The sequence below is a fragment of the Paralichthys olivaceus genome, chromosome 23, assembly GCF_024713975.1.
Source record: "Paralichthys olivaceus isolate ysfri-2021 chromosome 23, ASM2471397v2, whole genome shotgun sequence".
Classification (NCBI taxonomy): Eukaryota; Metazoa; Chordata; class Actinopteri; order Pleuronectiformes; family Paralichthyidae; genus Paralichthys; species Paralichthys olivaceus.
This window is the reverse complement of record NC_091115.1, coordinates 14,443,492-14,455,718: the sequence shown is the minus strand read 5'-3', so window position 1 is coordinate 14,455,718 and position 12,227 is coordinate 14,443,492. Positions and strand designations below refer to the sequence as shown.

Below are 12,227 nucleotides of genomic sequence, written 5' to 3'. Positions count from 1 at the left end.
GTGGTTTGGTTTGTAAATGTTTTTATTTCGCCGTTTCAGCGTCGGAGCACGGAGGGTGGAAAACAGAGTAACACAGAGGAATGTGTGAGGGTGAGATGTTCTGTCTGAGCGATCCACTTCAGCTTCGTCACTGAGCGTGAACCAGAGCTCCGGCTCCCTGGCCGTAACCGAAGCCTTTTGGCCCGAAGTTCTTGGCGTAACACGCTGTGGAGAGTGAGAGAGAGGAAAGACTTACAGTGATTATAAATGCATTTTTCATTGTTCCAAAACACAACCTGTAACTTTTTATTCATTGGCTAAAATGTGAAGCAAGAGGGAGTCATGAAACTCCCCTAATGCCCGGCAAAAGTTCAATGAATCAAGTTTGTGCTTTATAAGGAGACGGATTCATTGTTGATGAGTCCATGATAGTCTTTTGTACTAAGCTGAACTTGTGTGAACGCCGTCAGCCCACGAAAAGGGAAGTCAATTCACAAAGATTTGAGTAATTGTTCACGTGCTTGCTGTGAAGTGTAATACGAGTGTTCCACTAGAGGCCCCACCACAGATCTCAGACTGAACAGAATCCATAAATCAACTGGCGATCAGGTACAGCCCCCATCAATCATGTGGGTAATGCATCTTGTGGATGAGTAGCGTGAATTTCTGAGGACGTGCACCAAACATGGCAGCCATGATGCCTGCTTGTAAAAGTAACTATCTCCACCTTTAGTGGAGTCACATTTACAGTCAGTAGTTACTCAGAGCAGCAGGAGTCTTATGTCTTATGCCTGTTAATTTACAGTGAAGTAACGGCTGTGTGTGTGTGTACATGTACACACACACACAGCACGCTCCTTCAACTGGCAGTAGCTGAAAGAAACCAGTTTCCCAGCTCCAACACTCAGCTGTTTATCTCACATCAGCATGATAAGTTTTAAACACGCTCACAGTTCAGATTGTGGTCAGACAATGAGGAGTGGAATCTTTCACTCTCTCTTTAAGTCTGGATTTTGTTTCTGCTGCAAAGCACAGGTCTGCTGGCGGCATCTGTCTTCAGAAATGTCCGTGATGATTAACAATATGCAGCAGACAAGAGTCGGGATGTCTCTGAGAGGACGACTACCACTGATTGATAGCGGCAGAGTTTGGCCTGTGTTGGGTTTAGAGGCCGAGAGGCAACATTCCTGCTCATCAGCACATGGTTTCATTATGACGCTCAGCAAACATCCATCTGCTCGAGTGTATCTGTGTGTGTATGCCCGAGCCCTCCTGTCTCATGCTGATGAGGAGAGAGTGTAATCAGGCTCCAGATGTGGACAGGAAGCGGCTCAGTTAGTCAGACACGGCCATCCGTCCAAACCCTTGCACAGGACGACAGTGACAGTCTGCGAACGTGTTCTTTAGGTTTGTTAGGTAACTGCCAGTCAGGTATGTTTATGCTGATATGATCACACAGTTGTCAATAGCAGGACTCCCTCCATGTAAATATAAAGTATTATAATATAAAGGGCTTTTTCTGGGGTAAAGAAAACTACAATTCAAACAATTTAGATAAAACGAACTAGTGAAAACATCAGGATGATTATTCTACATTACATTTCTGCCAATAGTTCCCTCTTACCTAAATCTTACACACTGGACCTTTAAGAGCTGTTTGGTATAAGATCATATGATAATACACAAATCCTCCCTTGAGCCATGTGTTGTTACTTCCTGGTTGAAGAAATGAGCACAAAGATAGTCCAGATCTGGCAGAGGTCTCACTCACATGACATCATCGTGTTCACAGAGACATGCAAACACCCACGAGTTAGTCCGGTGCAATGTTTGCCATGTTCACAGTTAAAGTTTGGAGACCTGACACACTGATGTTGGATTTCAGTATTTTGTTGTTGCTTCATGATCAGAAAATAAAAAGAATTGGGCAAATTGAAACCTGATGACACCAGAGGACATGTTAATGGATCACCGGACTTTGTGCTGTGAAGATGCGCAACACATTAAAGAAAAAAAAACTGGAAAAAAACTTAAATTTAAAACTTAAATACTTCAATTGTAAATGGCCAGAATTTACATAGAGCATATTTAACCAGTGTGTGTGACAGCCTTCCCCATCATCATCATCATCATCATCATTATCATTAAAACACCACATAAGGGAATATCTTTTAGAAGAATGGTGTTCATCCCTATAGTCGAGTTCCACTAATGCAGAGGAGCATTGAAGCTGTTCTGGTGACACGCTGTGGCCCCTGCACTTCACATTTGTGCATCACTATGAAAACAAACTCAAAACTCATTTTGATGTGATTATTCGCTCCACAAGGGTTGGTTGATTTAATCTCCTCTTGTTTTTGCCAGTGCATGTGTTGGCTACGGCTAATGTGATTTTACACTGTTATTTGTGGCTCTCTGTGAAATCTCATGGATGGCAGAGGTCCATCGGGAAATCCAAGCTGCAACAGAGACATTTAGTTGTAGCGCTGTCATTAAACACTGCCCACGTTTAGTTTCATCTCACCTTTGCAGTAGATTTCTCCCTCTTTCTCCGTCTGGGTGGTCGACTCCAGGCTCTTGCCACATTTTGCGCAGCGGAAGCAGTTCTTGTGCCACGGCTACGGAGAGAAAGAATTTGATTGTACAGTGGCAGCTGTTCAAGTCTGTTAAAGTGCAAAAACACATTTCACTTCCCTCTTTGTTTCATATCGAAGCTTTTTCTTTTGCTTTATTCAGAAAATGACAGGTTATGTTTGAGAGTCAGTGGAGAAAAATAGATTCTGACCCATTAGGAAACCCATTAACAGCTACCACCCGCCCAATGACATCATCCTCTTTAAATCAGCTGGTTGGTGAACCCACATATGCATCAGCGACTGGAGAGCGGCCCACTCCCATTTGTAGAGGGAACAGAACTGTGCAGCTCTGTGGACAGGTTTTCATGTGAGCAGCTACTCTGAGACTCTTTCTTCTTCGGGGCGAAACATCGTGCCAACAGATCTCGATTACAGCGTGAGCTTCACGGCTTCATCTGCTCGTAAATCTGTGCGTCAACAACATCTGCCAGGACCCCAGTGTCCGCACAGCACGGTGTGTGATTAATCCTGCATGTGGTTCAGCACTGGGAAACAAAAAAAAAACATGTGCGTTCAATTCGGTCCCTGCGGTTCCCAATGTGGACCGTGGTCCTGTGGCGTTCCAGGACACGGCCCCCGGTTAGAGGTTTGATTCCTGTTGGATGCTAAATCGGCGTGTAATGATAGTTCTGTGAAGATGAACACATATTCAAAAGTTTCATTATAACCGCATTAAGATCACACTGCAGCTTAAGGCACAGGAACACATTTATTCTCGCCTGTGGTTTAAGATTGAGGGCCGGGCACACAGCCTGTTCTTGGAGTCTCTCTCAGTGTTGTCAAGACGATGCATGAATCCTCACCTGAGCCAAGAGACGTCATTTTTGTAACTTGGCTGAACGAGTGAAAGCCAAATGAAAACTTGGCTCATATCTTGACAGACATCACAATTTAGACAGTGACCAAAGTGTTTTTACTGTGCAAACACATCTGTCTGGCTCGACTGTCAGTTCTTGCTGTTAAAACAAATGTGAACCATGAAAGAAAAAGGGATTAATTGATGAACTGAACTGTCAAAAGTTAACCATTAATCATTTTGAGCTATTTAGTAGTTTATCAAGCAAAAATGACGCACGCACACAGTTTCTCACAAAGTAGAATCTTCTGTCTGGACAAAATTAAAGATTTTAGAGTGTTAACTCACTGCCTCTCACAATGGGGGCATTTTCGCACATTTTCATTTGCGCCTCGCTTTAGTTTTTCAAACTTTTGCAACCTAAAGGCATGAACCACTCAACACACACTGTGGTAGTGTGGGTTTAACAACTCACTTCAGTTACCAGATGCTGCTCTGGGTTAACAGGAGACATGTATGATTGTCTAACGGCTCAGATGAGGATCTCCAACTGTAATATCCTAAAATATGTCCTGATCTGGGACCACGGTCGAGCTTCGGTTCCTGTATGAAACAATGAACTCTCTTTCTCGTAAAATGAGATACACACAAAATCTTTTGTCGAGTGAAGAGGACAGAATCTTTGTCACAGGATAATGTTGAAGTGATCATTCGATGAAGCCTGTTGCAGTTATTGCTTTTTCATGTTGTGTCTTTGTAATTCCCCCGGATGTGTAATGTTATTAGCAGTCGTAGGTCGCAGAGGTTCATAGAGGAGCTGACACGTACACCCTCCAAACCTTAACAAGGGGTTGTGTGTGTGTTTCAAGCATGTTGACTGACGGATCCAACGCTGCCAGGCAGGTTAGGCACACACTGCCTAGTGTTGTTCTGCCTCCTGAATACAATACGTTTGCTGAGGTGCAGCCGGTAGAAGCACAATTAGCAGCATAACCCCGGCTTCATCCATTTTTAATAATAATCCCTGTTGTTAATTGATCCATTGTTAATATATGAAGCTGGTAAATGTTTAAAACACCTCACCTTGCCTGCCCCCATGATCTTCTCAGCTGCATAGACGGAGTCTCCGCACCGCGCACATTTCTCGGAACCTCCAAACTTCTGGGCAAATTTGGACGGGTTGGGGTTGGTGGTGGGTCTGTGAGTCTGTGTCCTACGAGAAAGGAAATAGACAAATGAGGGAATGACTGATTGTTTACCAATAAAAAGGTTTGTTCAGCTCTCTGGCTCGTTAACAGCCGGTCTTGTTTTGATGAAACGTTTATTGATTATTGTGGAAAATACTTTTTTTAGAGAAAACTATTTAGAAATGAAACTTGCCTCTGCAGGGAAACTAAACAATGTTTAAGGCTCAAAGAGGTTAATATTACATTTTCTAATGCCAAAACTTATTTTCTTTAAAAAGTATTCATGTATTGACGTATTGAATGACATATGACCCAACACTGCAACATCTCTCAAATTACCTCAGTGCCTAAATATTGTCAGTGTCAGTTAAACATTAACTAATCCTTCAAATATATCGACTGAGACAGACTTCAATATTAACTCTCGTCAGACTTTTCTTAAAGCGACACACCCTATTCATCTACTCGTGCTCTGCGTCTTTAGCCAGTGGGGGAAAAGTGAGCAGGGCACCCTGGGGCCCCCGGAGCAGTGCTTATCGAAGGTTACTGGCAGCCCCCAGTGGCCCCTGAATGAAGCCCTTTGTGGCCAAATGCTGAGAGGAGGGTGATCCTGCCGGTTACATAATGAACTCTTTGACGACAACAATCATCTGACATCTGGGGCAGGAATAAACATTCTGGGTACGAGTGCATGTGTGTGTGGGAGGGGCTGTGTTTTCCTGTTTGTTTTTGTCCATCACTCTTCGGCCTCAGAGGTGGGTGAAGCAAATACAGAAGCCTGCAAGCTGCTATTAGATGATGTATTAACCTGAAAGGTTTAAACTTATTCAATACTTCAGATTCAGCTTCGACTTTCCTGCTGCTGGATTTACTCCGTCCACCGAAGCAGCTGGAAACAGCTGCAGCTGGATTTGATCAAGAGGCAGACTGCCAGTATTCCCGTCAAGGTTTCTTTCCTCTCTCGAAACCTCGTGGTTCAGTCAGTGAGAAACTGAGCAAAAAAAACGTTTGACATCTTAAAACTGGAGCATTTGAGTCTCGTTTGTCTGATACGTCCAAGTGTCGGGACCGCTGATCTTTACTGTAAGTGGCATCTGACTGGTGTTTAAGTATCAGTCATGCAATCATCTTTTATCACCGACATCATTGGAGTCGTTTTTATATCGTGCTCCCATCTGGTAATCCTTACTAAGACCTGGGATACGTTTACTGGCTCCACAACCAACCTTGGACAATCAACAAGGCTTAAAATGCGATCAAGACGTTTTAAAGGTACTACTTCTCTTACTGATTCTTCTTGTTGATCCAGGGAGCTTGAACTGGGCTCACAGAATCATTCTCTGACCTTTTCAGACTGAATTTATGAACTCACCTTTAACAATAGGCTGGAAGTAACATTTATGTTGACTATTGGACGATATGGAGAGAGGACATTTTGGGGAGGAGAGGACGCTTCTGTCTGTTTGACTTGGTTATAAGATGCAGGTTATGATTAGATTTGGGTCGGGGTAAGGATTAGAGGGTAAGGCTCATGGTCATCATGTTGGATTTGGACCAGTGCTTGTTCAGCTTTATGTTCTGGGGAACTACATATTCCAAGTTCAGCGAGACAAGCGTTTTTTTTATCAGTCATCTTGTTAGATGGACACGTTACAGGAATGAAATGATGCCAGCTCTGATGAAACGCAGCAGGAAGAACAACACAACTCTGAACAGCATCCATTTACGTGACAGAAGCGACTCACTCTTCAGGTTTGATTCCCAGCCGCTCTCCTCGGTCCATGTTGAGCGTGCCCGCCCCCTGTCCGTAGCCGTAGCCTTTGGGGCCGTACTTCTTACCGTAGCATGACTTGCAGTAGATTTCCTGGTCATGAATGGCCAGTGTGGTGCTGTCTAAGCCCTTCCTGCAGACCACTGTGGACACAAAGAAAGACAAGGCTGTAGTATTCTTGCAGTCGATTCAGTGCAGTTTCTGTCTCCATACATTTTTTCCTAGACTCATAAGAGGTCACTGTGACCTTTGACCTTTGACAACTGAAATCCAAGTCACTCCTGGTCAATATTTGAGGAACTTCGCTAAAGGCAGAATTAAAAGATGTGTTCAAAACACACAAAAAAACACTTTTGGCCCAAATTGAATCAGTTCATTAGTCAAAGTGAGAGTTTGTACCAAAGTTGAAAGGATTCACTCGAGTTGTCTTTAGATATTTCAGATCATCCTCGAATGCCAGAGATCTTTTTCATGTGAACTATCTTTCTGATGAGAGGCGGGAGATTTAATCCAAACAGGGAAAGATACTCGGGAAGTTGCCGTCCTTCATTTTATATCTGTCACTTGTGACTTTCTTTTTTTTTTTAGCCACTCAGAGGATATTTTTCACAAGCCTGAGGGATTTCTGATTCACTCTCACTGCATGTTAACATCATTTAAGCCTTTAGAGTAAAAACATTAACATTCAGACAGAGAGGGAAAATGCATTCAAGCAGCAGAGAAGCTGCATTTTCTTTATCCAGATTGTTATCACCCAAACTGGTTTCCTGACTTTTGTATTGAATGTATTCAAGCAGAATCCAGAGGCTGTTTGAAAAGCAGGTTTGTGCAAAGGAGAGAACTCATCATCAGGACAGACAACAAAAGAGTTGCAGCTGCTCATGACTGCACACTTGCACACAAATGCTGGTTGTTGGGATTAGCTGAATTCTTCACGCACTAGTCTAAACTGTGTGACCATCTGACACTGGTCTGACATTTCACACGACTGACTGGAAAAGTGTCTCCACTCCCCCTGATCCCGTGGCCGACACTTTCAAAATAAAAGCTTTCACAAGCATGTTAGAAGATTTATGTGAGTCCAGTCATATGGCTCCTGAATCCTCAGATTTCTTTAACCTCACTTGTTGCAGTTGTTATGATTTCTCTGAGTGTTTGTCACAAATAGTTCCAGTTTCTCTGCGACAGTTAAATTTAAGACTTATGTCATGTATGACAGAATATCAGGATTACTTATACATCCCCATAATTGAAGATAAGCTGTGTAAGTAGCTGAGTAATTATCAGTTCCATGTTGGTTTTGTTGATAGTTTTATTGCAGCGTGCTAATACTGTAACTGTATCACTGAGAGAGAAGTGCAACTTGTTGCATGTCAACATAATTAAAATCTACCCAAACATACATAATATTCTAATAATATTTAAGACTTTTCAAAGCCTAAATTTAGATTTTTGAATTTTAGACATTTTAAGACCTGGCAGATAATCTGTTTTATAAATAATAAAGAAAAGGTCACTGTTAGTAGAGTCAATTGAGGCTTGATTCCAACTGAGTGTCTCTGTTGTCTGTAGCTGGTGTTAGACAATGTCAAACTGAGACACTGGAGAAAACGCCAAAGGAGAGCCAAGGACACCGCGTCGGCTCGCTCCTCGTCCCCTCAGCCTGAGCGTAAGACAAAGCTGCCTTTGTGAAAAAGAAACTCATCTTCTGTGGCTCCGATTGCTTTGGTCTCCTCCTGATGGCGGCTAAATGAAAGTCAGTGTAATCCCGTTGTCCATGCAAGGTCCTCACTGGAACATCCTCTCTGACATTTCCAGGACGGTTCGGGACAGGGCCGCCCACTCATCCAGCAGACTGACAATAACGTAGTGTGAACTCAACAACCAATGGCCAGAGAGAGAAATGTCAGCAGCAGCTCTCTGGTGAGCAATAGTGAGTTGAAGCAGAGTTCAACGAGCTCTCTCCTCCTCACCCCTGTAAGAATTTCAGCTGAATGACCTTTTAAGACCCTTTGCAGCTCGGAACGAGGACTCATCATCACAAAGACGCCCTTTAATATATGATACATACAAGTAATGTGTGGAGGTGGATGGAGAATCTGCTCTTGGCAGGTCTTTCGTTAACATAAGGACATTTCAGACTACTGGCAGCAGCTTCTGAAGTCTGAGCTGTCCACAGATTGAAGAATTGGCTCTCAAGTATCCACTCTCAGTGAACTGTACTTTTCTAATCAACAAAAAAAGATGGATTTCAGCAGTCAAATCTCAATTCTCTGATTTTTTTGGGCGATATTTCAAGAAGAGTCTTCATATCTTCAAATATATGAAGATTATATAAACTAGCTAGTACCTAGTATCTGTGCTTGTCTATAAAAAACTTAGGGGACTGTCACTCACTAGAGACGGATTAACAGACGGAGGGTGAGAGAGCAGCAGAGGCTGAGATATGAAGCTGTCAATAAGAGACACGCCGGTGTCAATATGCTGTACCATGTGATCTCTGTTGAAGAATTTATACAATATTCCATGTCACTGCCTGGTGCCCCCCCCCCCCCCCCCCCCCATCTGAATGCTTCAGGGATTTCTGTGTTGTTGTCCTCCGGAGAAAGTCCAGGGCCCAATTCTGAAAACGGCTTTACTCCCCATAGCGTGAGGCAATGGCCAAAGCTGGATCCTACACTTCCCATAATGCATCTTAATAGTGATCTTTGTGTGTAAAATCAGTGGTGCGCCCCTCTAACAACAACCACAAAGAAATCAATATATAAATGTGTGTTATGCTTTGAAAGCTGTGATGTGTGTAGTTCAAATCCTGCACAAGCATTGTGATTCATATTCACTCGTGGTGGCTGCGTCCGAACAGCAACACTTACTGCAGAGGAAACAGCATTTGTGGAAACTCTTTCCGTCGCACTGCACTTCCTCGGCGTGGTAAACTGTCCCGCGGCACGCTCCGCACTTGTTGCCTCCTCCCCAGTTTGGCATCGTGTGTGGTCCTAACGGGAGACAGAGAAAAGATGTGAGACATGGACACATAGATCCATCTGCTCCTCTTCCACTTGTCCTTCAGTTCTATTCACTAAGGAAGCACGACTGAGAAACTTCATGTCAGCACCATCCTTCTTAATTCCCATTCACACAGTTCCACCTGGGGCGTCCTCCAGGTAGAGCTGTGTGTGAATATGAAGACGGGTGTAATAATACCACCTTAAGAGCTTTAATTGAAGTATTTAAAGCATTAAGCAGTTTTTCCCTCCATGCAGTTGTATCTTCATCAGCCTCGGAGAACTTGTTTTGAATTGAAAACCAGTGCTCCAGGCCATAACTACGGCTCTGACAAAAGAAACGCACAATACAAAGGAGGTCAGCCTAAATAACAGGGCAGACTAATACCCAGAGGAATGTTTTGAAGCGTAGAGACTTGAGGCTTTTGTTGACTGTTGTCGGACGGACCGACGGCCATGGCTGCAGGGTGTAAAGCCCAAACAGCAGTAAATGCGAGTAAATCAGAGTGTGAAGTAACTTCTGTGTTTATGGCAGTGAGCCCACGCGACGCACCCAGTCCCTCCCTGACTCACATGTGCATCTGTCTGTAATTACACCCTCGCTCATTTAACGTTTTTTAAGATGCTCTGCTTTCCTTGAGTATCACCGCAGAGCCAAGCGGCTGTGATGTCCTACCTCGGAGATGAAGCTCTGTGATTATTAACTTAAGTGAAAAGAAAAACACTATTAATCTTGTTGTCAGAGACTCCAGTCCTCCTCCCGGTTGAATTAGAGACTGTGAAACATTTACCCTTGGGTGTGATGAGAAAGTCAACATTAAAGTGAACGGTCCTACACTTCATTTCTACTCCGATTGGAAATTTGTATTAGATGTGTGAAGGATCACAGTCACTTTAGTGTCAAGTTTGGGTAACTGTACAAATCATGGCGGCCTCCGTAGAGAGGACGTCTCCCGATGTAAAAAGAAAGTATTATTCTATACTAAATGTCTTTTACCTTAAAGGTCCAGTGTGTAAGATTTAGGTGAAAGGCATCTGTTGGCAGAAATCTTCTGCAGAATAATCCTCATGATGTTTTCACTAGTTCTTTTCATCTAAATTGTATGAATTGTAGTTTTCTTTACCCCAGAAAAGGTTCTTTATATTTAAATACTTTATATTTACATCAAGGGGACCCTCTCTACGGAGGCCGCCATGTTTCTTACATTAGTCCAGACTGGACAAACTAAACACCTTTTGAGATTTTATGAATATAACTGAAAATACCACAGGTTATTGTTTTCACACTGTACCTTTAATGTTAGACACTGGACCTTTAAAGAAATCATATGTTTTTAACTCTCAAATGTTGGGTTAATCCTAAAGAGTACACAACTGCCGATAATACGCTTATCTGATATTTCATGATGTTTCAATTCCAGTGAAATCATCTTTGTTTCCTTTCCTGGTTCTTGTTACATCATCATTTCATATGACCCTCACAACCTCATTATTACTAATTCAGTGCTGTCTTTACTTGTTTGTGAAACTCAATGACAGTCTTTTAGATTCCATTTCTATTATTCTGATGCCCTCACATCTGTCACAGAGCTATACACACTGGACAGTAGATCTGAAGTTGTGAAATCAAGCTGCCACCACAGATGGAAATGACACTGTAGCACAAAGCAGAGCGAAACTGTTCATATTACATATTTATAGCGTTTACACTAAAAAGTTCTCTTTATTTATTTGACATGTTTTTTTGTCACTCTTCATTTTCTATGGCACCTGCAGCTTCTTAGCTTCCTAACTTTGCACGTTTTCTGTGTTTTGAACCAAACAGCAGCGAATTAAAAACCTTTACAGCTGAAGTTTGAGTATGACATGGCTGAAAGTTGTTTTTTTTAACTAAACCACTTTATTTGAACTCAGTGGGGAAAGTAAATACGGTTATTTTCAACCTGCAACAAAGGAAAGAAGTTGCTTGAGAACTTTAGCACAAATAACACGACATGTAAAGAGGATTATAAACGTAGGGAAATGTTCATGTTAACCTGTTTATCTTCAGTAAACCAGTCTGAGACAGTCTCGATCAGTACAATCAAAGTTTACCTGAGCGTGTGGTTTGAAGAGGCAGGTAATGTCCGGCTGTGAACGCGTCCTGGCTCCAGATGAACGCGTGTTAAACGTCCAGCAGACTTCTACTACACTGACCCTGAACGCCACATACTCCACATACTGAGAGTGGGAGGAGGAGGGAGTCCGAGGGGCGTGAACATATCACCGCTGCCTTCAGGCGCTGTCGGGAAAAATGTCACCAATGTCCGAACTACGTTTGTGTCGCGCACTCTCACTAGATGAGAGAGTGTGGATGAGATGCAGTCCATAAACTGGTGGAGGGTTTGGATTTTTGCATTGTTGCAGACAAAAATACACTCAGATCACCATGGTAACACATGTATAGTCAGTGGCAGAGAAATGAGACAGATCATAATAAATATTGAATCTTTATAGGAAGTAATTATAACGAGTGTTAAGTTCCCTGCTGTCCACACTGCATATCTATCTATCTATCTATCTATCTTATTTCTCTGTCTATCTATCTGTCTGTCTGTCCAAACCTGCAGTTCATCCGCCCTCTTCTGGACACACAGTGCAATAACCGCTGTCTTTGCCAAGTTGCCACACAAAGGTCTACAGTTGGTTTTATATAATATAAGAACAACAGAGTTGACTGATAATAATAATATCTTCAGCATGATAATAATCCAAACCTTGTTCTTGGTGCAAACAGCTTCAGCATCACACACACTGTGCTGGTTATGAAACCTTGGTTGTGACCTTTGTCACGGCCTCGCTACAAGTCTCCCC

The 12,227-nt window shown here is 42.7% G+C and overlaps 1 protein-coding gene across 1 annotated transcript; it reads right to left on the bottom strand.

Moving 5' to 3' along the window:
• Positions 1-4: 4 nt before the first annotated feature.
• On the bottom strand, positions 5-11,608 carry csrp2 (cysteine and glycine-rich protein 2). The gene is made up of 6 exons (XM_020099940.2): positions 11,469-11,608; positions 9,243-9,365; positions 6,344-6,512; positions 4,495-4,624; positions 2,504-2,597; positions 5-204 (listed from the first exon to the last, which is right to left on the bottom strand). Exons 2-6 carry the CDS (start codon positions 9,352-9,354, stop codon positions 128-130), a joined length of 582 nt encoding a protein of 193 aa, XP_019955499.1. The 5' UTR covers positions 9,355-9,365; positions 11,469-11,608; the 3' UTR covers positions 5-127.
• Positions 11,609-12,227: the final 619 nt, after the last annotated feature.